We start from the raw sequence: 25,242 nt of genomic DNA, 5'->3' as shown, positions 1-25,242 counted from the left end.
TTGATGGTACGAGCCATATAAAAATGATACCATGCCCCCACACAAATGGTGGTGTAAGCCCTATGATGTAATGATCTACATACAACTGATGGTATGAGCTCTATACAAGTGACATCGGGACCCAATCCAATAACGGTGTGGCCCCATAGAAGAAATATGAAGGTGATATAACGACCCCATACAAGTGATGGTATGAGCCCAATACAAGGTATGGTATGAGCCCAATACAAGGTATGGTATGAGCCCAATACAAGTGATGGTATGAGTCTAATACAAGGTATGGTATGAAAGGTGCGATAGGTGTAGGTATGCAGTGCAGGTATAAGGCTGGATTCACACCTATGCATTTTTAGTGCTTTTCGCATTTTGCAGATTTGCACTATAGTCCATTTATCATGGTTTCCTATGGAACAAGTTTTGTAGAGCAAATCTGCAAAATGCAAAAAGTACTAAAATGCCATAGGTGTGAATCCAGCCTAAGTGTTCCCATTTCATGCGGACATCTACCTTCTAATCCAGGCACAAGTCTAGCACTTTACTCGCGTGTGTAGCGTGATCGCATGTCTCTATTCAGCCCTGTACTTTCTAATGACGGAGCCGCCCCATCGCATGCTTATCTGACTATTAGATCTGTTCTCGGAATGAATGGCTCCTAGGAGGTTCCTGTTCTTCACGCAACCATTTACATTGCAGTTAATGATGAGCCTGGTGGCGGCTCTCCAGCAGGATGGTCATGTGAGGAGGAGCTCTGTCCAATCAGGAGTCAGCGAGGTGTATATAAAAGCTTGCAGGCTACACTGCACACTGGTACTCACAGCAGGGTACAGACAGAGGATTACCTGGAGCTAAGAAACATGAGCGGCACATTGGGGATAACCGGTATGTATGGACGACCGCTATACATCTACCTGCATTGTTGGTCATTATTCTCTATACACTGACCTACCTACCTGCTCTGCTAATCATCATTCGCTATACACTGTCCTACCTGCACTTCTGGTCATTATTCTATATACCCTGACCTACCTGCACTGCTGGTCATTATTCTATATACACTGACCTACCTGCACTGCTGGTCATTATTCTATATACCCTGACCTACCTGCACTGCTGGTCATTATTCTATATACACTGACCTACCTGCATTGCTGGTCATTATTCTATATACACTGACCTACCTGCATTGCTGGTCATTATTCTATATACACTGACCTACCTGCATTGCTGGTCATTATCCTCTATACACTGTCCTACCTGCATTGCTGGTCATTATTCTATATACACTGTCCTACCTGCATTGCTGATCATTATCCTCTATACACTGTCCTACCTGCATTGCTGGTCATTATCTTCTATACACTGTCCTACCTGCATTGCTGATCATTATCCTCTATACACTGTCCTACCTGCATTGCTGGTCATTATTCTATATACACTGACCTACCTGCATTGCTGGTCATTATCTTCTATACACTGACCTACCTGCATTGCTGGTCATTATCCTCTATACACTGTCCTACCTGCATTGCTGGTCATTATCTTCTATACACTGTCCTACCTGCATTGCTGGTCATTATTCTATATACACTGTCCTACCTGCATTGCTGGTCATTATTCTATATACACTGACCTACCTGCATTGCTGGTCATTATTCTCTATACACTGTCCTACCTGCATTGCTGGTGATTATCCTCTAAACTGTCCTACCCGCATGGCTGGTCATTATTCTCTACATTGTCCTACCTGCATTGCTGGTCATTATTCTCTACACACTGTCCTACCTGCATTGCTGTTCATTATCCTCTATACACTGTCCTGCCTGCATTGCTGGTCATTATTCTCTACACTGTCCTATCTGCATTACTGGTCATTATTCTCTACACACTGTCCTATCTGCATTGCTGGTCATTATCCTCTATACACTGTCCTACCTGCATTGCTGGTCATTATTCTCTACAATCTCCTACCTGCATTGCTGGTCATTATTCTCTACACACTCTCCTACCTGCATTGCTGGTCATTATCCTCTATACACTGTCCTACCTGCATTGCTGATCATTATTCTCTACATTGTCTTACCTGCATTGCTGGTCATTATTCTATATACACTGTCCTACCTGCATTGCTGGACATTATCCTCTATACACTGTCCTATCTGCATTGCTGGTCATTATCCTCTATACACTGTCCTACCTGCATTGCTGGTCATTATTCTCTATACACTGTCCTACCTGCATCGCTGGTGATTATCCTCTAAACTGTCCTACCCGCATGGCTGGTCATTATTCTCTACATTGTCCTACCTGCATTGCTGGTCATTATCCTCCATACGCTGACCTACCTGCATTGCTGGTCATTATTCTCTACATTGTCCTACCTGCATTGCTGGTCATTATCCTCTATACACTGTCCTACCTGCATTGCTGGTCATTATTCTCCATACACTGTCCTACCTACCTGCCCTGCTAATCATCATTCACAAGACACTGTCCTACCTGCACTGCTGTTCATCATTCTCTTTGCACTGTCATATTGCACTGCTGACGTTATTCAGGTGGTACAATACACATACTGGATACTTTTTATGTATATTCTCTTATGATATGCATCTTTTGTAATATGAGGATTTAAAGAGCTAGAGGAAAGCTTTCATATACTGTCAGATGTGTTCCTTATGTTCTGTTAATCTCTTTTGCAGTACACTGGTAATTCTTTTAGGCACTGTATAGGTTCACATGTGGGATGATAACCAGAGACCTCTTGCACATTGCAGAGGGGAAGAAGTTCATTAGTCATTATTTTTTAGTGTTTTTCCGATTTATTGTTTGGGGTGGGTGTTTTTAAGCTTTGACTTTGAAAATATACAGTATAATAATGCAGTATTTTAATACAGCAGGATTATAGACACCTGCTTGATTATTATAAACAGGTTTTATCTGGGCAGTAGTATAGCCAGATGCAGTGGCGGCTGGTGCTCAAAATTTATGGGGGGGGGGCGCAACAAACAAACTGAAATACTAAACCCCCTCATCAATTGCAACCTCACTGCGCCCACCATATGCAGCCACAGCGCGCACCATATGCAGCCACAGCGCCCACCATATGCAGCCACAGCGCCCACCATACGCAGCCACTTGTGTCCAGTATATGCAGCCACTTGTGCCCATCATGTGCAGCCACTGTGCCCACTGACTGACCCACTCACAGGGCTCCTGGTTCCGGCAGCACCCCCAACCCCCCGGCGCAGCTCTGACAGACCCCCTGGCACTTACCGCTAGGCAGCAGCTCTTCTCAGTGCACCAGAGCGGCGGCAACCTCCGCTCCAGCGTGTTTCTTTCCGCTCCTCTTCTTTAGCATGAGGCATCCAATAGGAGGGCTTGCTGCTTTGGCTAATCAGGAAACAAGTCTGACACCCTGCCTCCTGATCGGTGGGGAGTAAGGTTAGTGTGAAAATAGTGAAAATTTATTTGTTATCCTCACACAATTGGGTGAGATCAGGGCACACTCTGTGCACCCCAACCCACCCTATTTTGAAGCCTGTTAGATCCTCTGTTAGATCATCTGGCTCTAATCAGGTGCTTCAAAAAGTACCACCCTCTCTGGCCCCCGCCATAGGAATCCATGTCTCCGGCATCCCGAAAGAGGCCGAGCGCATGCATGGGGGGGGGGGGGGCTTTTTTAAAAAGCTAGAACTCTTCTGCTTTAAAAAAAAAGAATTATTGCATGGATTTAATGCTTTCAATAAGTGACCTCAAAAAAATTTATAAATTAGGACTTATTTTTCTATTTTTCGTCAGTGATACCAATATGTTTAAAGCTAATAGCATTTTTATAGGGAGGTCATGAAGGGTAAACACATGATGCAAATGGCACATTTGTTTAAAAAAAAAAAAAAATATATATATATATATATATATATATATATATATATATATATATATATATATATATTATTATTATTATTATTATTATTATTATTATTATTATTTTGTTTTTGGATCACATAAACATGCGACAAGACATACAACATAAATAGACCTGAAGTGTGCCTTGGTGGTCTAGTTGGTATGCCAAGAAAAGGGGGCATACCCAAGGTAAGTAATGGGTAGTTCATGAAGAAGGATGTCCTGAGAAGTGCACTAAACCGACAAAGAGCATGGGCGAGTGGGTTGCTTAAATACCCTCCGGGCTCTTCCCATAAATTCAGGCCACCATACTAAATTGTTTAAAAACATAACAAATGTACATTAGCTGGACTTGTGGACGCCAAGCAGGAAATAATCACTATAGTCAACCCAGATCCCAAAACTGAAAAAGTGCCTAATGAGCCATGGTGGAATGCATTTCAGAGGCAGTTTGCAGACATTCAGGAAGTGATACTGCTGCACCTTGAATGCCTGTTTTCCTTTTTTTTTAATCACTCCGATTGGGGATATGATATTGAGACACCAAGCTATAATTGCATGCCTAGCGTTTGGCACTTGGTTGCAGTGAAGTCTCATTGACCTCAATGGGCACATTTGGCCTGCCAAATGCAACTTGGCTATTTAAAACAGCAACATGACTGGGTCTGTGTATAGACCTGAGAAGGCGCCATGTCAGGGAGTGGTAAACATGGATAAACTGTATATTTTTTGCTGCCCCCTTGCCACCTTTGTAAACAAGGCCTTTACATTGGAGCAGAGCAACAGTAAACTATCACCACTGTGCTGTGGTGCTAATTAGAAAGCAGTAGTCAAGAACATTTACAAACTATCTACAGTTTCTTTGAAGCATGAACACATATTAATCAGATTATTTACATTAAGCTGGTAACATTCACATCCAAAACATAAAATATAAATATTTTACATTTCCTTTAAATGCTTAAGATTATCTTACAGCATGTAATTAGGTACAAATGCATCATTACCAACAGCAGTAGCTTTTTAGCCATCTGGGAGAGCATTTACCAGCCAGTGTGCATGAAGTTCTTAGCTCCCAATAATTTTGCTTGCATGGTCCTCTCAGTTCAGTTCTTAGTAGTTATCTGTCTGCATACCTGCATCATTATATAATATATTTCTTAAAATGCAGGGGTTATCAGCACCATTCCTGACCAAGGTCATTTGCAATATACTGATTTTTCGTGTCAGGAAAAAAATTAAAGAAGTATTTCTCCTCAAAATTTTATTTTATAAGATAAGTTTGAAATGTGAGCCTAAAAAGTAGCCTGACCTGGACAATTATAAAACTTATAAAACGTAACTCTAACACTTAACCCTAACCTCAAATTCCTGAAAATCCAAACTCAGACATGGATTATAGAGTGCTGAAACGATTGATACCGAAAGCTGATACTCTTGATACACTCAGTATTTCAGAGTGCTGAGATCACTGTTTGCTGGTCACACATTACAAAGACGGTAATTAGGTGTGTCACATTACCTCTGTTCTTGGCGGAAGAGGTGTAGCGGATCAGACAAAAGGTTCCAGCATGCCTAATCATTAGTTACACCCACCCTTAATAAAATGCTTGGATGTCAGGCGTGGATTGACCATTATCCAAGCACTTGGATGTTAGACAAGGATTAACCATGATCCACAAGGTTGGATGTCAGACATGGATTGATCAATAATCAAGCACTTGGATTTTAGACATGGATTCACAATTATCCAAGCAATTGGATGTCAGACATGGATTGAACATTATCCAAGCACTTGGATGTCAGACATGGATTGATCATTATCCAAGCACTTGGATGTCAGACATAGATTGACCCTTATCCAAGGACTTGAATGTCAGACATGGCTTGACCATGAGACAAGAGCTTGGATGTCAGACATGGATTGACCATTATCCAAGCAGATCAGACTTAGATTGGTCATTACTACATTATGACATTATCACAATGAGAAAAAAAAGACTTCCTTTTTCCTATGGTACATAAAAAAAAAAATCAAACAGTATTTGTCAAGATCTACATAATATGAACTGGTTAAAGTGTCTAAGGAGACTCAAACCTTGTGATTATATGCAGCTACACCTTTTAATCTTCTTAAAATGACCATCAAAGGCTATGTTCAAACTGTGACTTAAACATGAATGATTTTCTACTTACTTATGTAATGTATATACTTTCTTTGATGTCAGGTAATTAAATCACGGACATGTTTTTACAAGCATTACCATATATACCATATATGAATTATGTCATGTATGTGACGTTATCCATTATTCAAAAAAAATGTGTGAAAAGATCTATAATTAAAGTTTTTAACTCATAACACTCAATCTTGCTAGGATGAACTGGCCATACTTATTGCATTCTGAGTGTTTAAATCTACTTTAGATTTGCCAACAACTTAATGGTGTAAAAGCTTACCTGGATGCATATAAATCTAATAGGCTGCTTAGCTGCATAGACAAAAGCCCTAATGTGTTCATACACAACCAAGCCAGGCACCCTCTCTGGGTATTGATTGTGTTGACCATTGGAGGAACTGACTTTGTAGGATACCAATCCCTTTCTTCTATGAAGAAAAGGGGAAAAGTTATTAATCATAGACATACTATAACTACTGTTACTCTTTGTTGGTCAAATCACATCATTGATGGTCCTGGGACATTAGACGACAAAGATGTCTAAATCAAACTTTTATACCCTAAGCTATTTCTAGTAAATCCTAAATTCTAAATTGTCTAATACATTGTAACTTCTAAATTGTGTACTAAATACCCTACTGGTTAAAGAATGCATTTTGGTTGCTTGCCTAAATATAGGGATTTATAAATATACAACATTAATTTCTAGCTGTTGTGAGTCGGTCAGACTATAATTTTTTTTCTATCACATAGTATTTTATAACAAATTTCTCTATTTTTTTTTTCTTTCTTAGGCAAGATGATGAATGTGGTCAGCTACTTATCAGCCACAGAGGTGCTTCTTGCCTCTGTGGTCTTTTCTGTGGTTTTCCTAATCCTCAAATCCTACAGTCAGAGGGTTCCTCCTGGTACAAAAAAAATGCCTGGGCCATTTCCTCTGCCATTGATAGGAAATATACTCTCCTTAAGCAAGAATCCTCACATCAGTCTTACCAAGATGAGTGAGGTTTATGGTGATGTGCTTCAAATTCAGATAGGCACAAAGCCTGTGCTAGTGCTAAGTGGACTGGAAACAATCCGGGAGGCTTTGCTAAAGCAAGGTGAGGTGTTTATGGGACGTCCTGACCTCTTTACCTTTCGCCTGATCGGTGATGGACAAAGTTTAACATTTAGCCAAGATTCTGGTGAGGTATGGAAAGCCCGTCGCAGATTGGCACATAATGCCATTAAGACCTTTGCTATTTCTCCCTCGCTCACATATTCCAATACATCCCTGCTGGAAGAACACATAAGTAGAGAAGCAGAATACCTTGTCAGAAAATTCCAGCAGCTCATTGAAGAACAAGGAGAATTTGATCCCTATAGATACGTGGTGGTTTCTGTAGCCAATGTCATTTGTGCAATGTGTTTTGGAAGACGCTACAACCATGATGACCAAAACTTCCTTGATATTGTCAACCTGACCGATGAGTTTGGAGCAGCAGCTGCCTCAGGAAATCCTGCAGATTTTATCCCTATCCTTCAATATCTTCCAAACAGGACCATGAGTAGATTTATGGACATCAACAAAAAGTTTATGAACTTCATACAGAAGATTGTTCATGAGCATTACCAAACATATGATAAGGTAAGAGCTCAATAAAAACATGTTCCACATACACAATACTACATTATGTTTTGTACAGTATATGGAAGACAAATTCTTTATGAAGAAAGTTTTGTTTGCTTGCATAAAAAAGTATCTTAGAAAGTAGTTCAAGTCAGATGAAAGAACACTTAAAAAACTTTACTGCATAAAATCTAACCAGTAAAAATTTGCCAGCATGTTAGGCAATGTTGCTAAATAGTACAGCATTTTATCTACTGTCAACATTTGTTATAATGAATGCTTTATACTTTTATTTCAGAATTCTGTTCGAGATATTACTGATTCTCTAATTCAACACTCTCAAGAGAGGAAAATAGATGAAAATTCCAACGTGCAGCTATCAGATAAGCAGATTGTCAACATTGTTAATGACCTTTTTGGGGCTGGTGAGTGTGAAGTTTTTACAGAAGAATATTTTAAATGTAGCCACTCAAACGTGTGATTATAAACTAACCAGTGGTGATATTCAGTATTTTTTGTAGTTTAACCATTCATACTTTGCTTGAGACCTGTACTGGGTGATGTTGTAATGCTGCTGCAACAATAGCACTTGCTAGGGCTTAGACTTACTAGTAACTACTCTTAAAATAATCACTGGTCCCAGAACCATGAACTTCTATATTAAAGCAGAACTAAACCTTCCTGTCATTTACAGCCAAGGAGGCTGAAATCTTAGCCTCTCTTTGATCTGCAGGGGCCTGGTTGTTCATGTGATCATTGACGGTTTGGTTGAAAGCACAAACAACTGTGACAGTTATTATTTATGGCATGCCTTAAATGTAACTGTCTTGGAAAACAGTTAAATAAATGGGTTTAGGTCCACTTTAAAGTTCCATATAGCAGCCAGACAGAAAATGTTATGCCCCCCCCCCCCTTTCGGACGATTAAATTCTACAGCTACGATTAAATTCTACAGTTACGGCTTACTGAAGGCTTTTTCAGTGGCTCCTAGACAGCACAAAACTATAGGATGTACTGTACAAAACAGCAAAGGGTAATCCAATGATAACTAGTGTATCTTATGTTCTGTCACACAGCTTAGTTATATTCATGAATATTGTCTGTGGCTTTTTTTGATGTCCTGGAAATTAAATGATTTATACATTGCCAATCTGTTATTATACTTTTTGCTAATAAAAAATATAAAATTGTAATCTTTCATGCCTTTTTTAGGATTTGACACCGTAACTACTGCCTTGTCATGGTCTTTGACATATCTTGTGGCTAATCCCAAAATACAAGAAAAAATACAGAATGAACTGGGTAAGTTACACAATAGTAACATAATAATATTTAGGGAAGAGAATAGCTTGTAGAACTGAAGAGGGGAATTTGAATTTCAAATCATGATTATAATTCATCTGGAATACTTAGTAGTTGTATTTATTGCTATAGAAGTGAAGTTATCTCATTCTCAACATTCGTGATTACATAATATCTGTCAGAGAATGTCACTGACCTTGCACTGCCACAAATCTATATATCTATCGTTAGTACTTAATCACACAAAACAGCATTAGAAGCTTAAAAGTGCAGTTTTCATGTTTAATACTCTGCATAGCATTTTTTATTTTTTTATTTGTTGTATTTTTTTTTCTTAGTTTAAATGGTAAGTACGTTTTAGAAGATGAAGTTCATTCTCTATAAAATTAGTCAGTTTAAGTACATACTTCAGATACAAAGTTCACCTCCTGGTCTGCCCAGGAATAGGTAGGGTTGATATTATGTGGGGCACCAGCTGTCTCTAGAATAGTTCACATAGGATAGCACTGGCCCTGTTCATAGAGAATAATGGCTACCCTTGCAACAAGCTTAGGATAAAAATGGGAAGAAAAGGGCTGGCTTTTTTAATGAAATTACACTACCCCTTTAAGGGAATTTCATTGGTTTATTGACTGTCACACAATACACTTTCAGAAGTATAAGCATCCCTTTAAGTGACTTGAGCTTTAAAACTTGATCTGTAGCTGACCCAGTAAAGGTATACTTTTTGGGTATGCCCAATTGTGTTTTACAGTGTGTTTTTTTTTTTTTACATCAGATGTCCATGGATTTGCATTTAAAATCGGTTTCCCCTGCTGACAGCCCATTTAGGGTATCAGGGGACTGTCTGGGGCAGCTGTATGCAGATGCCCCTGGGACATAGAACTATAGGTCAGCTGATATACTGCTATCTTTGATTACATTTACAGAACATCTAGTGGGAGTGGCTTTTTCAGAACCCCCTCCCCAGACCAATAACTGTATTGCCACACTGAAGCTAATTCTTGAATACAAATAGATGGCAGTAAAAGCTAACAAATTATATGGACAGTCATAAAAGAAAGACTAGTCGCATTACATGGCATTTTCTATATTTTATACAGATCAGCTTTAAATATATACTTTTTGTATCCTGTAACAGATCAGGTCATCGGCAGAGAACGGAGGCCCAAATTGTCCGACAGATCTCAGCTGCCCTATACAGAAGCCTTCATCTTGGAGATGTTCCGTCATTCATCCTTTCTTCCCTTTACAATTCCACACTGGTAAATACAAACAGCATTACAAGTTCTAATAAAAGTAAAAATTGTATGTAGTTATAAAGACTCATGTCTATAAAAATAGAAAGTTGCATATGTTTATAGCTTTTAAATATAAAAGAGTCAATCAATTCATATTAAGGTGATATAAAACCCAAAAACAAAACCAATTATTAGACGTGATGACTGCATTTGTTTTCTAGTTAGTGGTTTGAAACAAACCATTTACCTCTGACAGAGTTTGCTTATAATGGACAGTTTTTATTTATGTAAAACCTTTATACCAAAAGGAAAAAAGTGTTAGCTGGAGTTTGGCTTCAATCTACTAGTACATCTAAATCTGCTAATACATCTAATATTTTCCTCCCCAAAGATTAACAATGCTGCTGTAAAAAGGTGCCCCTTGTGCTCCTCCATCCAGAGTGGGGGCGCTCTAATACAGGAGGTGTGTTAGCCCTTGTACACACGGTCGGACATTTCAACAACCAAATCCGTCGGATTTTGTCCGTCGGATTCTGTCCGTCGGATTTTGTCCGAAACTGTTGCATACACACGGTCGGACAAAGTTGTCGAAAAATCCGATCTTTCAGAACGTGATGACCTAATTTCGTTACGATGGGACTATGTTCAGGCTAGTAGCCAATAGCTTTGATGTAGGAATTTGATCTGAGCATGCGTGGCACTTTGTCCGATCGAAATTCTCTACACATGATCGGAGTATGTCCTATCGGACCAGTTGGTCGGAAAATATTTCCAACATGTTGGAAAATTTGGTTCGACGGATATTCCGATGGAAACAGTCCGATGCATACCACACACAGTCGGATTATCCGACAACACGGTCTGATAGGACACATTCCGACGGATTCTCCGACCGTGTGTACGGGGGCTAACTGTTACTGGCCAGATCACCAGGTGAAACGAGCAGGAAAAAAGCCTAAAAAAACAAAATTGATGCAGCCACCACATTTAAGGAGATTAGTAAACTGCAATATATTACCTTTTCGGTTTTGGATTTACTACCACTGTAGGTGATTAGATACACAAGTATACTGTTGCTGTGAAAGGTATCCTGTATGCATATTAGTTACTTATCAGTTCTTGCTATACCTTGTCCAATATTCTGGCAAACTGCCACAGAATATTTGAGTTCCAAGGAACTGAACAAAGATTACAGCTAGATTTTTTAAATGCCATTAATAGGTTGTCTAGTCACAGTCTAGTTTAGAAGGAAAGAAGCTACAGTTATAGCTTTACACATCTAGACTTTAGAGGTATGGACTTTCCGTGCTTTATTTATTTTTTTAAAAAGGGATCCCTAATAGGCTTTGTTTTGTATACCTTGCTTTTTCTTAAATTCAATAAAAGGAATTTACTAAAAAAAATAAAAATAAAAGTATCCTATTTAAATCAGTTGTAGAGTGTAGAGATTAACCCAAATTTGTGCGGTCCATGTATTTCAGTAATACATTTGGTAAGTTTAGCAGCTTTCTCGTGACAATTTAGAAATTCTTCATTGTGTTATCAGTAAATTTTAACAGCAAGCACTATTTGAATGTTATGTTAGAATAAAAACATTAAAGTGGATGTAAACCCACTTGCATCCTTTCTAAACTACTGCCATAGTGGTTATCTAAAAGGATATATATGCCTCCTGCATGTATCCTTACCTGTTAAATGTCTGTTATGAGACCCAAAAAAACTGCAAATCCTGTGGGTGGGTCTGTTGTCCGGAGCTCGGTGGGTGGAGTCATGATGTCAGTAGACTCCCCGTCCTCCTCTACACTCTCCTTGTCAACATGCATTTTCTCTTGTGTATTTTTTACACTGAGCTTCTGCTATGATCACTAAAATCCAATCAAAACCCAGAAAAGTCACCACATGACTTCAGCATGCCCAATCATGCTGAGGTGTGGAGCACCCAATCCTGGGAGAGCTGGAAAAAGAAGGAGGGAATGTCTCTCTCACCTCCTGCATGAGATATGTAAATCACCTGTCACTCACAGCAAGGGGGAGAAATGGACTCCTATTTCTCTGTATGTCAGTTTTTATCTCACTGAAAAAAGATAAGAGGATTGGTCAGAGGTAGATTAACTCTTTGTGGCAAGACTGGGCACAGATGACATGAAATCCTATACTGTACAAGGTGCAAGACTTAATAAAAAAAAAATGTTCAGATTTACATCCACTTTAAAGTGTAAACTTTTTTTTTTAGATTTGGATAGAGAGGTGAGGGGTTAGAACTTCTATCAAAATTGTATTGCTATTTGTTTCCTAGGTGTTTGGGAGAGCCAACTTCTCTATTTTCCCTTGTGACCGTTGTCACTGGGACTGAAGCAAACGCCAGAGCAGGAATAGAGGGATATCAAAGGAGACTCCTGTTCTGTTGACAACTGTATAAAAAGGGATTTCTCTCACTTTAACAAGAATTCCTCTCACTTCCTGTTGTGATTACAGTGTGGAAAGTGAAGGGAATGTCCAATCCCCAGTGGCACGCAGATGTAAAAATAAACTGACAAAGGTTTTAATCACTCTGTACTCTATCCAAAATGAGTTTTGGCTTTAGATACCTAAGTGAATAATATAATAAGTCATTCACTACATTTTTGAGACTTACATGTAAGATGTTTGTCTTTTTATGTTGCAGTACCACCTCTGACACTGTGCTCAATGGATACTTCATACCCAAGGGAATATGTGTATTGGTCAACCAGTGGCAAGTGAATCATGACCCGTAAGTATCTTTATTTTACATTTTTTGGTTTCTATTGTTTCTGAGTAAAAGGTCAGATATTAAAGTTAGTGTAATGATAAGGAGGATGTATACACACACATGAGTGCAAATGTACCAGCATGATACCATAATGTATTGTATGAAACCAACAAGGGACTGGTTTCGCCGGGTACCACTATTTAGAGGGAGCTGTAGTGACTGCCACTAAACATGTGCACCAGCTGGGCCAGATAGACTGATACACTGCAGTCTACACTAGGGGCAGATTGATGTGTATATTGATGCCACTAGACCAAAGTACTATTGGCAAGTACTCTTGGTCTAGTGTGACCTCTTACATGAAGGGTTGTCCCTATCAAAGCACACCATCCCTCTATCGTCTTTTATTGCAGTAGTTTATTACTATTAAACCATTGAATTCTACTTAATAGTACACCGCTAATATTCCCATGGTTCAACATGGTGCATTGAGTCCACTGCTATTCTACCCTTGGTGTTTTATTTACTTAGCACGCTGTTATTATCCACGTTTTGCAGTGCACTGTCTCTTTTTTTTTTCTGCCCATTATTAACATTTATTTAAAGTAGTTCTAAAAGTTTTTACCCTAATGCAGTCTATGCATTAAGGTAAAGCCCCACTACCTGTTCCCACCCCGTTCCTAAACACTTTTGTGATTCCTCTCACTGATCCAGTGCTGAACTGGTTGCAGCCCCATTCCTCCACTTCCTGTTCTCATGGGAGACACAGAGCAGTGGGTGCCATAGACTCTTACTGCTGTTAGTCAAACTTCTGTGAGGAGGGAGTGGGGTATGGCTTACCAACGCTGTGTACGTTTATGGATGTACACAGCCCAGCTCAGGAGCATGCCCTGGCATACTTAGTAAAAAGGAGGAGAGAGCTCCGGTGGGGGATTCCAGAGAAAGAGGTAAGGGATCCCTTGGTGCAATTTAAAAGGACAGAACAGGTACATTACATCTTTTTTATTTTAAATAGAAAAAAAGAGCCTTATGATCACTTTAGTTTCATGATTATTGCTGAAAATTATGTTGATGCATAGAGGTGTATGTGCGTTGGGAGTGGGGGAGTCAAGTTGGCTAGGTGTGTCATTGGATTAACGCACGCTTTAGATTTTTTTAAAACTGCAACTTTTTATAAGCCAGAATATAATTTTTTTTGCCTGTATTAACTCTAATATCCTTACTTTGTTTTGTCTTCAACTATTTTAGGAAACTGTGGAAGGACCCATTCAAATTCAGGCCAGAACGCTTCCTAAATGAAGATGGCTTGTCATTAAACAAAACTGAGATGGAAAAAGCCCTGACTTTTGGTTTAGGCAAGAGAAGATGTGTTGGTGAAGCCATTGGCAGATCTGAAGTTTTCCTCTTCCTCACCACCATGCTCCAGCAGTTGCAATTTTCAATACAAGATGTTGAGAAATTGGACATGTCTCCCCAGTATGGACTTACCATGAAACTCAAGCGGCATCATGTGACTGCTAGACTGCGCTTTTCTATGATGGCTAATCAATAGAGATCCAACCTGGGCAAACCATCATCTATGCAAAAAACAGGATTTATTTTCATGCTGTGACCTTTACATGCATCACTCACTTGTTTTTTTTTTTTTTTTAACCTTGTGATTGTGCAAACTGAACAATATCCTGTTACAGGAAAGACTTTTCAGCAATTAAGCTGCTTATTTTTATGTGTCATATATGAAGGAAAAAACATAAGTCTTAGTAAAGCTGTATCAATAAAAATCAAAAGCTTATATGGTGAATATCGCCAAGATACTGAGGATTCTTGGACATTAGTAGAAAGCTTCATTACCTACCTATATGTATTAATTATCTTTATGCCATTATGATTTTATGCCAAGTCTTGCCATACAAATATAAAGAACCAGGCTTGTTTCATCAGCAGAATCATGTTCTTACAGTGGTCTAGTTAAAGTTATGAGCATATTTTTTTTATATCCAACCATTCCATTACTGGTACGCAATAATTAGCACTTTTCCTTGTTGTCTGTTCTTGTCCTGCTGGCAATGCCTTTGTAAACCAGTTTTATGGAAATTAAATATTTGCTGTTGTAATGACATAATGAAATACTTTGTGAAATATCTGTATAGTATTATGATCTCTATGAGATAATAAAATATTAATAATGTTCTTTAGTTTTGCCTTGATTTTGTTTGTACATCAGGTGTATAAACCTATCGATTTTTATTTAGCAATTTTCCCCCAAGTTTTCTTATTGATTCACTTTTTCACGTTGCCTCTATATAGTTTTCTACCATTTTCAAACAAGATGCACTGGCCAAATATTTATTAAGGTTTGCCCAACATCTTTACTTCAATGGGAAAGTGCTTTACTGTTAAAATACAAAAATCAACCAATAAAAACCTGCCTTTGACTCTACTCCACCATGTGCACTCAGTATATCACATGAAAACATTGTTTAGACATATTTGGGAAAAGTCCAGTGACATCATACAGTAATTATAAAACGATTTAACTTATTTTAAAAACTTAAATTCTCAGAGAACATATGCAAATCAATAAAAACACATATTGGCCAATAAGTAAAACTTCTTCAGCAATGTATTGATACCAAGTATCGCTAGGTCACTAGTACCCTATATACTCGAGTATAAGCCAAGTTTTTGGGCCCATTTTTTTGTCTGAAAAAACCCACCTCGGCTTGTACTCGAGTCAGTGAAAAAAAGTCTGAAATAGAGGAGCAAAAGGGGCGGGCAGTGCCTCTGGGTAACGCTCATAATTGGCTCAGCACCCCTGTGAGTTTCCCCTCCCTTCCATGCTGTGTCAGATCGTCGCGCAGACAGCCGACTAACAATGTCCCGCCTCCTCTTGTGACAGACGGCACAGTTATCCAGTGCTAGGAATCACTGTGCCGGGTGTCATAGAAGGCGGGACATCGCTACCACGGCTGCACGGGGATCTGACACATCGAACGGTACATGGTTCCACTTCCTGGTAAGAACAAAGAATAAATCTTTACAAGGTATCTCTAGATCAGTGGTCATCAACCCTGTCTTCAGGGCCCACTAACAGGCCAGGTTTGCAAGATAACTGAAATACATCACAGGTGATATTATTTGCTGCTCGGTGATTGCAGTATTCTAGTCTGAATTTCCCCAAGCTAATACATAAACCTGACCTGTAAGTGGGCCTTGAGGACAGGGTTGATGACCACTGCTCTAGATGACAAGGCACCGTATTACAAGTTATCTCTAGATGACAAGGTAACGCTAGATGTCAAGGGACCGTATTTACAAGGTATCTCTAGATAACCCAGTGGAAAAAATATGAGGTTTGTCCATGCAATTCAAGTAAAAAATATCTTAGTTTTATACTAACTCTGGGTAATTTACTATAGGTACCTGGTACTTCCTTACTTTGTACACCCTAGACTTATGCTTGAGTCAATAGGTTTTTCCAGTTTTATGTGGTAAAATTAGTTGCCTCGGCTTATATTCGGGCTGCCCTATACTCGAGTATATACGGTAATTTCAATAGAGGACAGCAATGGTACAAAACCAACAAGACTGCCCAAGGGATTTTTTGTGCGAAAAACAGATATACGTTTTTATTTAAAATAAAATATGATTTTTAACAGGTAAGGGGGTCATTCCTAATTAAACATGCATAAAGCAATAATGTACACATGGACCATTACATGAATTTTCCAGCATGGCAGATAATTCATAGCAAACAGGCTCTTGCACATATTTCTCAACATGTTTCGTGAGCTAGCGTTTACTTCATCAGAAGATGCCTGAACTCATAAATGTCTGCCAAGGAAAGACCAGGTCATTAAAAACACACACACACACACTTACAAATCCGCTGAAGTGACAAAAACAAACAAAAGCTTGACATTGGTCCCAGTACAATAGGTAAGTGTGGTAATAATATGCCAACTGGTCCACAACGTCCTGGCCGGGAGTTGTGACAGGGAAGAGACCAACCACAAAAGATCATGAAACCCACATGGGAAGGGGCAACAAAATCGCTTAGGCTGGGAAAACAAAAAACATACACCCATGATAGAAGACAAGCACACAGAAAGAAAAGAGAAAAACAAATAAGGTGGCTGGATAGACAAAAAAGACACATTGGAAAGATGCATCCAAAACCAATGCAGTAACCGTTGGACAAGTGGAAAAAAGGAGAAGCAAAAAAAATGGTGAAAACAAGAAACAAACAAAAAAAAAACAGCTAGCAGATAAGGGTTGGGTCAGAAAAAATTGATAATAAAAATAAATTAAGATTAATATAAATAAGTGTCTAAAGATGAATATGGGTTGAAAGTGGAAAGTATGGCAAAGTGCCATGGAAAGGAAAAGGACAGAGAAGTCCATAAGTGTCATGTGAATTACCTGTAACCAATTGCACAGACATGAAGTGAGGATCCTACCCACCCCAGCAGGGCGCAGCAGCAATGACACCAAACACCCCCTGAATGGGGTCTTACAAAGCCCACCTATGGGGCCAGCCCAGCCCTTCTCAAAGTCATACAGATGGGGAACCCCCTCTGTGCACCAGCCAAGGCTAACACCACGGCCACCAGGGCGTCTCCAACATGGCGGTGCAGATGGTCTACCGCACATATGTCGGGCGCATCTACAATACAAAGGCTTCAGAGCCTTTGTATTGCTCTAAAGACAAGTTTCCTTTAATCGCTTCAGCCCCGGAAGATTGTACCCCCTTCCTGACCAGAGCACTTTTTGGGATTCGGCACTGCGTTGCTTTAACTGACAATTGCGCAGGTATGCAACTTTGCACCCAAACAAAATTGATGTCCTTTTTTCCTACAAATAGAGCTTTCTTTAAACAAAAAAAGAGTGACAATTTTGAAAAAAAACACAATATTTTTGACTTTTGCTATAATAAACATCCCCCACAAATATATAAAAGAAACAATTTTTTTCCTCTGTTTAGACCGGTATGTATTTTTCTACATATTTTTGATTTAAAAAAAAATCGCAATAAGTGTATATTGATTGGTTTGCGCAAAAGTAAAATATGGCATTTTTTTGGGCATTTTTATTATACATTTTTTATTTTTTACTAGTAATGTCTATGATCTGCATACTGTGACATTATGGCGGACACGTCAGACAATTTTGAGACATTTTTGGGACCATTGGCATTTTTACATCGATCAGTGCTATGAAAATGCATTGATTACTGTAAAAATTTCACTGGCAGCAAAGGGGTTAACCACTAGGGGGCACTCAAGGGGGTTAATGTGTTCCCTAGTGTGTGTTCTAACTGAAGGGGAGAGGGGACTGTGTAGGGGAAGAGATAGATTGCTGTTCATACTCTGTATGAACAGATGATCTGTCCCTTCTCCCCTCAGAGAACCGGAAACTGTGTGTCTACACACACAGATCCCAGTTCTCTGTGTGCCCTGAGTGATCGCGGGAACCCGGTGGTGACCGCGACCGCCAGGCACTTGCATCGGCTCCGTGGGCGAGAAGGGGGCAATGTTACATAATGTCGTTTCACCCAGCCATGCCATTCTGCAGCAGTACAACTGCGGCAGATAGTCGGCAAGTGGTTAAACTGAGTAGTGATATGTTGGTAGGCTGCTGAGCTGTACATTCACTTTATATCTGTACCATTTGTGGGTGTCCTGGAAAGGTTATAGATAGGCAACTCCTATCCTTATACTAATCAATGGTTCCAAATTACTAATAACTACCGCAGTAGGGAACAGACACAAAAAGATACACTTAGCATCTTTCCAAATAACTGTCCTGCATTTTTGGTGGCATACAACATGGAATACACTTTTATACAGCGTTTCAAATCTCTTTTACAGTGAATACCTAGTAGCATCACTGTTCAGTCACAAGCTGGAGTAGGCCATTGTCCAAGCTGTGTTGCTTAACTACAGTGGAAAAAAATGTGATGTCAGGGAACTAACTATGCTGTCCATTAATGGTCACTGGCTTACCAGACCAGCTAAACAGAAATACAATTTTGGCTGATAGTTTACAAATATGTATTTCAACTGTGAGTTTGTTGATTGGTGTTGATATGACTTAAAATGTATTTTAAAGTATTTCTATTTACATTTACATTATTATATCCTAAAATATCCCATGAAAGTTATTATTACTCAATTCAGTTGCATTATACAAAAAACTTTACAATACCATGGCACAAACATCACAGCAATTAATACCCCATACAATAATATAATATAGCAACCGGGGAGAAATGGCGCTGCCTAAAACCAGGCTCTCATTCCATCTGGACTCATAAAGGGTAGATGTAGGTGAAAACCAGGGTTTTTATCCAAAGAACCCAATAGCCTCCCTAAACCTTATACTAATGGACCCAGGAATAAATGCAGAAAAAACAGCTGCACCCAGAAAATGTTATATCAAACAATATGTGTAATATGTCTCCAAAACAGCAGGAATACTGGTTTCAAGAACTGAAATTCTAATATCAGGGACTATTAGTCAAACAAATTAAATAATATGTCTCTAAATCAACGGAGATTCTGATATCAAAAACTGTTAATGCTAACTGTGATTCATCATAGAATCATAACAGTGCTGAAATAGGCCAAAAAACAGTGCTGAAATAGGCCAAAAAACTCCCCACTGAGTATAATGCAACAACCTCAATCCCAAAAAAATTCCAAAATTTAACCAAAGAATAGTAAGATCCCACGTGTACCAAACTCCATGTATGACCTACTGCGATTATAACTCAAGTCGCATATATACAAACATATATATAAAAAATGTGTCATTTAGTAGTAAACCTAATGACCTAAGATCCCATAAGTACACTATACCAGCTATGACCGCCGCTGAAGGCGTCATTGACGAAACGCGTTAGACGGAGCTACACTGATTACGTCACTTCCGGGTTGCCGTCGGTGGTTGGAACGCAGGTGGAGCGCAAACCGCATATCCACCGTACGGCTTCCGAGGAGATATATATTTTTTGAACACTACGCGATAGAGACTCTATCCCAGGGGGGAACACAGCTAGGACTCACCACCTTTACAGGATAAATTCCGGCAGAAGTACCCTAATTAAGGGGGTTCTTATTCCTATTCCGAAGTTTTCATTTCCCTAGTAGGAGGTTTTTCTGGTTCCCCTGAGACAGAGATTACATCAGCGTTTGTTCTTCTAATAAGATATATATATTTTTTATGGTATTTTCTGGAGCAATTCCGGAACATTTAGAGCGATTATTATATTAATCCCCTGGTGGACTGTGTTTCCACAGTGTATCTCAATACATGAGAGTTGTGGTTATATTCAGTATTTTTTATTTTTTGTTTTGTCCTTTTGTTTTTTACGGCTGTTTTTATATACTCTTATATTTTTTGTGCAAATAAATCAATTTTTATATGGTTTACACTATGGAGGCTCCCATTTTTTTCTTATGAGGATATTTGGAATCCATGTTGGAATATGTTCAGTCACCAATTATGAAGTAAAGACCCGGATATCCGGAGACTGATCTTAAAGGCGAACAACCCCTGCAGGGGTACATACTTCTGGTGAGTGGGGTTCCTGGTGGGGGAGCACAGAAGTCACGGTGAAGATTGCACAGGAAGCACTAAAGTCACCTTATGGAATTTCTTTCTGATTTTTTTCTGGATTTGCACTAATGAACATTTATTTGGGACTCATTTAATACATTTTTATATATTTTTTCTTGTTATTTTATAATTTTACACATTTTTCTGCACTTCATTATGAATTAATTTTTTTCATTTTAATTTTATTTTTATTTCCATTTGTATTTTGTATTTTTCACATATTTATAAGGTCTTTATGTTTTAGAGCATCTTTTTGGGTTTTCATCACTAGGGGTCGTACTATATTATCAAGTATCATATTAACCCCTTGTGTGTATAGATATACACATTATTTATTTTGGGTTTGTCATGTTTTTTGGTTCCTGAGTGTTTGCACATTTTTTCACATCTAGTTATTGGGTATAGATTTTTGCCACCAAACACTGATATAGTGTACTTATGTAATTTTAGGTTTTTTAGGTGTATTATTGTGATACATTACATATATAATTTGTCACTAAACACTGGTATAGTGTACTTATGGGATCTTAGGTCATTAGGTTTACTACTAAATGACACATTTTTTATATATATGTTTGTATATATGCGACTTGAGTTATAATCGCAGTAGGTCATACATGGAGTTTGGTACACGTGGGATCTTACTATTCTTTGGTTAAATTTTGGAGTTTTTTTGGGATTGAGGTTGTTGCATTATACTCAGTGGGGAGTTTTTTGGCCTATTTCAGCACTGTTTTTTGGCCTATTTCAGCACTGTTATGTTTCTATGATGAATCACAGTTAGCATTAACAGTTTTTGATATCAGAATCTCCGTTGATTTAGAGACATATTATTTAATTTGTTTGACTAATAGTCCCTGATATTAGAATTTCAGTTCTTGAAACCAGTATTCCTGCTGTTTTGGAGACATATTACACATATTGTTTGATATAACATTTTCTGGGTGCAGCTGTTTTTTCTGCATTTATTCCTGGGTCCATTAGTATAAGGTTTAGGGAGGCTATTGGGTTCTTTGGATAAAAACCCTGGTTTTCACCTACATCTACCCTTTATGAGTCCAGATGAAATGAGAGCCTGGTTTTAGGCAGCGCCATTTCTCCCCGGTTGCTATATTATATTATTTTCTTAAAAGAACCCCTATTAGGGGATTCCTTTTCTTCGGGGGGCAGCAGCCTACATAAAGTTTTACATACAGGTATACTAGACATATAGAGTATTTATAACTATCCGGCTAAGGCTTGGGTTTATCTACTCCTGGTGGTGAATAGCGCGGTTCTTCCATTCTTAATACCCCATACAAGTGAATAGTTTCATTGATCACCACCATCTCTGTTCAGAAAAATTACTGGTGAAAAAAAGGCTATACCAGGAGCCCACAAGAGTGAGGTCTGATGAACTCCAAATTGCTTGGAGAGGATAGAGAAGTAGGGCCAAACACAATGCCACCCTAATTTCCCAAAAAGTGTTAACAAAACAAAAAAAATTAAATTGCCTGTCTGTGTTAAGCAGCCACGGAAGACAGCACCTTTGAGAAAAAATCAGTCCACTTATGCCGTGTACACACGACTGTTTTTTCCGTCAGAATACACTCTGAAGGTTTCTCCAACGGAAGCCACTCAAGCTATCTTGCATACACACGGTCACACCAAAGTCTGGTCGTCAAGAACGCGGTGACATGCAACATGTACGACGGGACCAGAAAAAGGTTCAATAGCCAATAGCTTCTGTTTCGTACTTTCTTCAGAGCATGCGTCGTTTTTGGTACGTCGGAACAGCATACAGACGAGCGGTTTTCCTGATAGGAATTGGTTCCATCGGAAAAATTTAGAACATGTTCTCTTTCTAGGTCCGTCAGAATTTTCAACGTAAAAAGTAGGATGGGGCATACACATGATCCGAATATACGATGAAAAGCTCCCGTCTGTCTTTCGTCATCATAAACATTACTGATCTCAGGGTCTTCAAAAGACTTTTACTGAAGCCCTGTAGTAAATCACTTTGTATTTTGTCTGGTGCGCAGTTTTAGGAATATAAAACTATGATGTTAGGATATTGACCTAGACTGGTCTACAGCTGAACTCCAGAGTTAATTTTCATTCATATTCCCTAATTCCTACAGTAATGGAGTTACCATTCCAAAAAAGTGGTTACACTAACGTAAGACGAAGATACCACTAAGGTGTCCGTTTATGAAGCAGTGAACAGTGGTGATCCCGAGGATCACCACTGATCACAGTCCATAAATGGTTTATGAAACTGAGATAATCGGGGAGAACAAGTTTGAACATGTTCTCCCGCTGATGATCTCCGCACACAGAGAATCATCATTGACTGACACAGAAATGGCCAGTTTATGAAGCTGCGATCTCAGCACCATTGAGGGACCACTTGTCCATCCACTATTCATCCCAGTACAAATCCAGTATCAGGGGGGCTGCCCGCCCGCTTCTCCTGGTGCATATGGGAGGGGAGGCATCCATCCGCCCACCCTCCTACTTCACCCAGGGCTCCATCCGCTTCTCCCGGTGCTTACGAGAGGGGGGTGTCCATCCTCCTACTTCTCCCAGGGCTCCATCCACTTCTCCTGATGCTTACGTGAGAGGGGCGTCCATCCATCCACCCTCCCACTTCACCCAGGCCTCCATCCGCTTCTCCTACTGCGCCATCCAGCCACACACATGGGGCTCACACCAACATCACCAGAGGGAGGGCTGCCTGCTCACTTCTCGCCATGCTCACTCTGGTGACTTTGGGGGTGCTCACTCCTTCCACTCGCACCTCCTGCTTGCCCGGACAGCATGGGGGACGTCCACCCACCCCGCTTACTCCTCCCAGTGCTCACGCCAGGCATCAGAGTGGAGGGGGGTTAGCTGTTTGTCCTATAATGGATGGGTGGGAGGGCTGTAATACATCCACCCCTTTGAGAAAAACTTTACAATACCATGGCATCCACTCTTTATAATAACCAGCCCAGAGCATTGTGTTGATTGTGTTCAATGTATAACCATACATCCGCCCCTTGCTGTCTTTATAACTATACATGAGAAAAGCATCTGCCCCTTGCTGTATTAAATGAATAACCAGCCTCGAGCATCGGGAGCGAGCGGCATGTTGATTGCGCTTGTGCAGTCCAGGCCGGGCACTATGTCTTGGCGCTGCAGGTTGCTCTGGCTCGCTCACTGCATACACTAGGGTTGTGTTATCATTAGGTTCACATTCACGTACTGTTGGTCTTGTCATTTTTGCCCCTACATCCTCATATTTGTCAGGTACGTAGGGGTGTTGTTGTTTGATGGGTTGGTTGTCTGTTCTCATTTCTCTAGTTTGTGTTTCCTTAGATCAGGGCATGTCAGGCGTTTGGGAAGTGGCCAATCCACATTCATCCCTCCACCGCCGCATGGGGGTTCAGTGCACAGTAGCATCCCATCATCAAGGGGTGTTATATAAAGACCCAAAACAGGGAACCAAGTACCCCCAGGTATAGTGGGACTTTATAGGCAAAGAAAAAGAAAATCATGTATCGTAAAATGTAATTTATTAGAAAAATGAAAAGCGTGTATAAAGACATGACATGGTTTCTACAGTACATTTGGTGTAAAGTAAAGAAAAGTTTACACATAATATATTATATATTATAGCTTTCCTCCATTAGCCTGACACGTTTCAGGACAAATATTCCTTCTTCAGAGGCGTTTTAAGGAGAAGATACAAATATATTCAACGTTGGCTTTATAAAACAAGGGAAGGGAAAAGACAAATTTACTTAAGAAGATAAATTTGCCGCTGCTGATCCATCAAAAATGATGAACCCCTAAACCTAGGCAAACCTTGCTCCCCCAGGACTAGCAATGCCTCGGCCACCTGTGTCCACACGTTTGTTTTAAAGATCTCTTTGTGGCTGTGATGTGGTGGTCGTCCAGTGGGGACCCTTGTGAAGACTGTTCCAAGCCCAGACAGGGTTCATCGTTTTCGATGGATCAGCAGTGGCAAATTTCTCTTCTTGTCTAAATTTGTCTTTTGTGTAAACTTTTCTTCACTTTACACCAAATGTAAGGTAGAAACCACATCATGTCTTTATACATGCTTTTTAATTATTTTTCTAATAAATGACATTTTATGATACACAATTTTCTTTTTGTATGCCTAAGTCCCACTGTACCAGGGGGTACTTGGTTCCCTGTTTAGGGTCTTTATATAACAAAATATTGGGATGTTGGCAACGCTTACTTGAGAACGGAACTTTTCTTAGACAGGATGAAGGGCATCATAGACTGCTTGGCTTGCGTGGAGGTGTCAGCTGCGATCCCCCGACTCCTGCTCTTCTCAGTAAGCATGCAGGTGATGTTGGAATTTCTTACAGTGGCATGTAGAACTGAGGGCAAGCTTGGTCACAGGTGATCGATCTGGCCAATGGTTCTTTATCCAGAGTATTCCGAGGGCTTTTACCAGGGTGGGAAGGTTTCATAGGTTCATGTCTCCGTCTTTCGCTGCATATTGCCTCGGCAATTTGGCCTCATCTGTCAACACTATCAAATATCGTTCAGGTGACCAGCATTTCAGGCCCCTACAAACTCCTGTCAGTCTGTCCCTTTTTGCAGCTCACCCTCTCTAAGCCATCAGGGATGTTCACTTTGGCACGGCTACCAGTTACC

General features: G+C 39.6%; 1 protein-coding gene across 1 annotated transcript; it reads left to right on the top strand.

Annotated features, from left to right (window-relative positions):
• Positions 1-722: 722 nt before the first annotated feature.
• On the top strand, positions 723-15,164 carry CYP1A1 (cytochrome P450 family 1 subfamily A member 1). The gene is made up of 7 exons (XM_077472759.1): positions 723-879; positions 6,881-7,713; positions 7,994-8,120; positions 8,908-8,997; positions 10,139-10,262; positions 12,904-12,990; positions 14,218-15,164. Exons 1-7 carry the CDS (start codon positions 855-857, stop codon positions 14,519-14,521), a joined length of 1,590 nt encoding a protein of 529 aa, XP_077328885.1. The 5' UTR covers positions 723-854; the 3' UTR covers positions 14,522-15,164.
• The last annotated feature ends 10,078 nt before the right edge of the window (positions 15,165-25,242 follow it).

This window comes from Lithobates pipiens, unplaced genomic scaffold, assembly GCF_037356315.1.
Source record: "Lithobates pipiens isolate NorthernLeopardFrog02 unplaced genomic scaffold, aLitPip1_a1.2 Scaffold_8, whole genome shotgun sequence".
NCBI classification, from domain to species: Eukaryota; Metazoa; Chordata; class Amphibia; order Anura; family Ranidae; genus Lithobates; species Lithobates pipiens.
The sequence above is the reverse complement of the archived record's forward strand: the minus strand, read 5'-3'. Positions and strand labels throughout refer to the sequence as shown.

Bases quoted from the DNA above. Each gene is read 5' to 3' on its own strand.
- CYP1A1 (XM_077472759.1), top strand. From the start codon at position 855: ATGAGCGGCACATTGGGGATAACCG. The intron at 7,714-7,993 runs GTAAGAGCTCAA...CTTTTATTTCAG, and splicing joins ATTACCAAACATATGATAAG to AATTCTGTTCGAGATATTAC. The intron at 8,121-8,907 runs GTGAGTGTGAAG...TGCCTTTTTTAG, and splicing joins TAATGACCTTTTTGGGGCTG to GATTTGACACCGTAACTACT.